The following is a 701-nucleotide window of genomic DNA, read 5'->3' on the forward strand; positions in this document are numbered from 1 at the left end:
CCGTAACTTAGCGGTTTGGCAAAAGTGACCGATAGAATAAGTACCAGGCTTACAAAGAATAAGTCCCGGGGTTGATTTGCTCGACTAAAGGCAGTGCTCCAGCATGGCCACAGTCAAATGACTGAAACAAGTAAAAGAGTAACAAGAACAAGAACAACAACAGGATGAAAGAGAAACTGAAAGCCAGTCAACAAGCCTTACCAGGTTCAACGGTTTTCCCATGTCTCAATTGCTCAACATCCTCTGGGGCGTAAATGTGCCACTGTGACTTTTTTCCAACGCTTGCATGTTTTTTGCTCATGTACAGGTTTTCTTTAAAATTATCACATATTTCTTGGAACTGTGTTTTCATGTGTGGGCTGATCAGTTCTTCTAAAGGGTAAGGGTTTTTCACCACTTTACAGTGCCACATCTTTTCAGTGAAGTAGCGTTCCGGATCGTATGAAATACCATAGTGTCTCCTGCGGAGACCTACATCTGTCTTATAGTAGTCCTGGAATTTCTTTAAAAAGCATGGTGTCGGTGGCTGAACAAATGATAAAAAGACGCATATCATCATCATCATCATTATCATCATCATCATCATCGTTTAACGTCCGCTTTCCATGCTGGCATGGGTTGGACGATTTGACTGGGGACTGGTGAACCAGATGGCTACACAAGGCTCCAATCTGATTTGGCAGAGTTTCTACAGCTGGATG

The 701-nt window shown here is 42.8% G+C and overlaps 1 protein-coding gene across 2 annotated transcripts in view; it reads right to left on the minus strand.

Annotated features, from left to right (window-relative positions):
• Positions 1-701, minus strand: part of LOC106869937 (EF-hand domain-containing family member B) — a 21,227-nt gene that overhangs the window by 8,143 nt on the left and 12,383 nt on the right. For both annotated transcript variants that reach the window (XM_014915873.2, XM_014915874.2), the window contains one exon: positions 202-526. In XM_014915873.2, the coding sequence (XP_014771359.1) occupies positions 202-526 (325 nt within the window). The remainder of the gene's footprint in view (positions 1-201; positions 527-701) is intronic.

Source organism: Octopus bimaculoides, chromosome 10 (assembly GCF_001194135.2).
Source record: "Octopus bimaculoides isolate UCB-OBI-ISO-001 chromosome 10, ASM119413v2, whole genome shotgun sequence".
Classification (NCBI taxonomy): domain Eukaryota; kingdom Metazoa; phylum Mollusca; class Cephalopoda; order Octopoda; family Octopodidae; genus Octopus; species Octopus bimaculoides.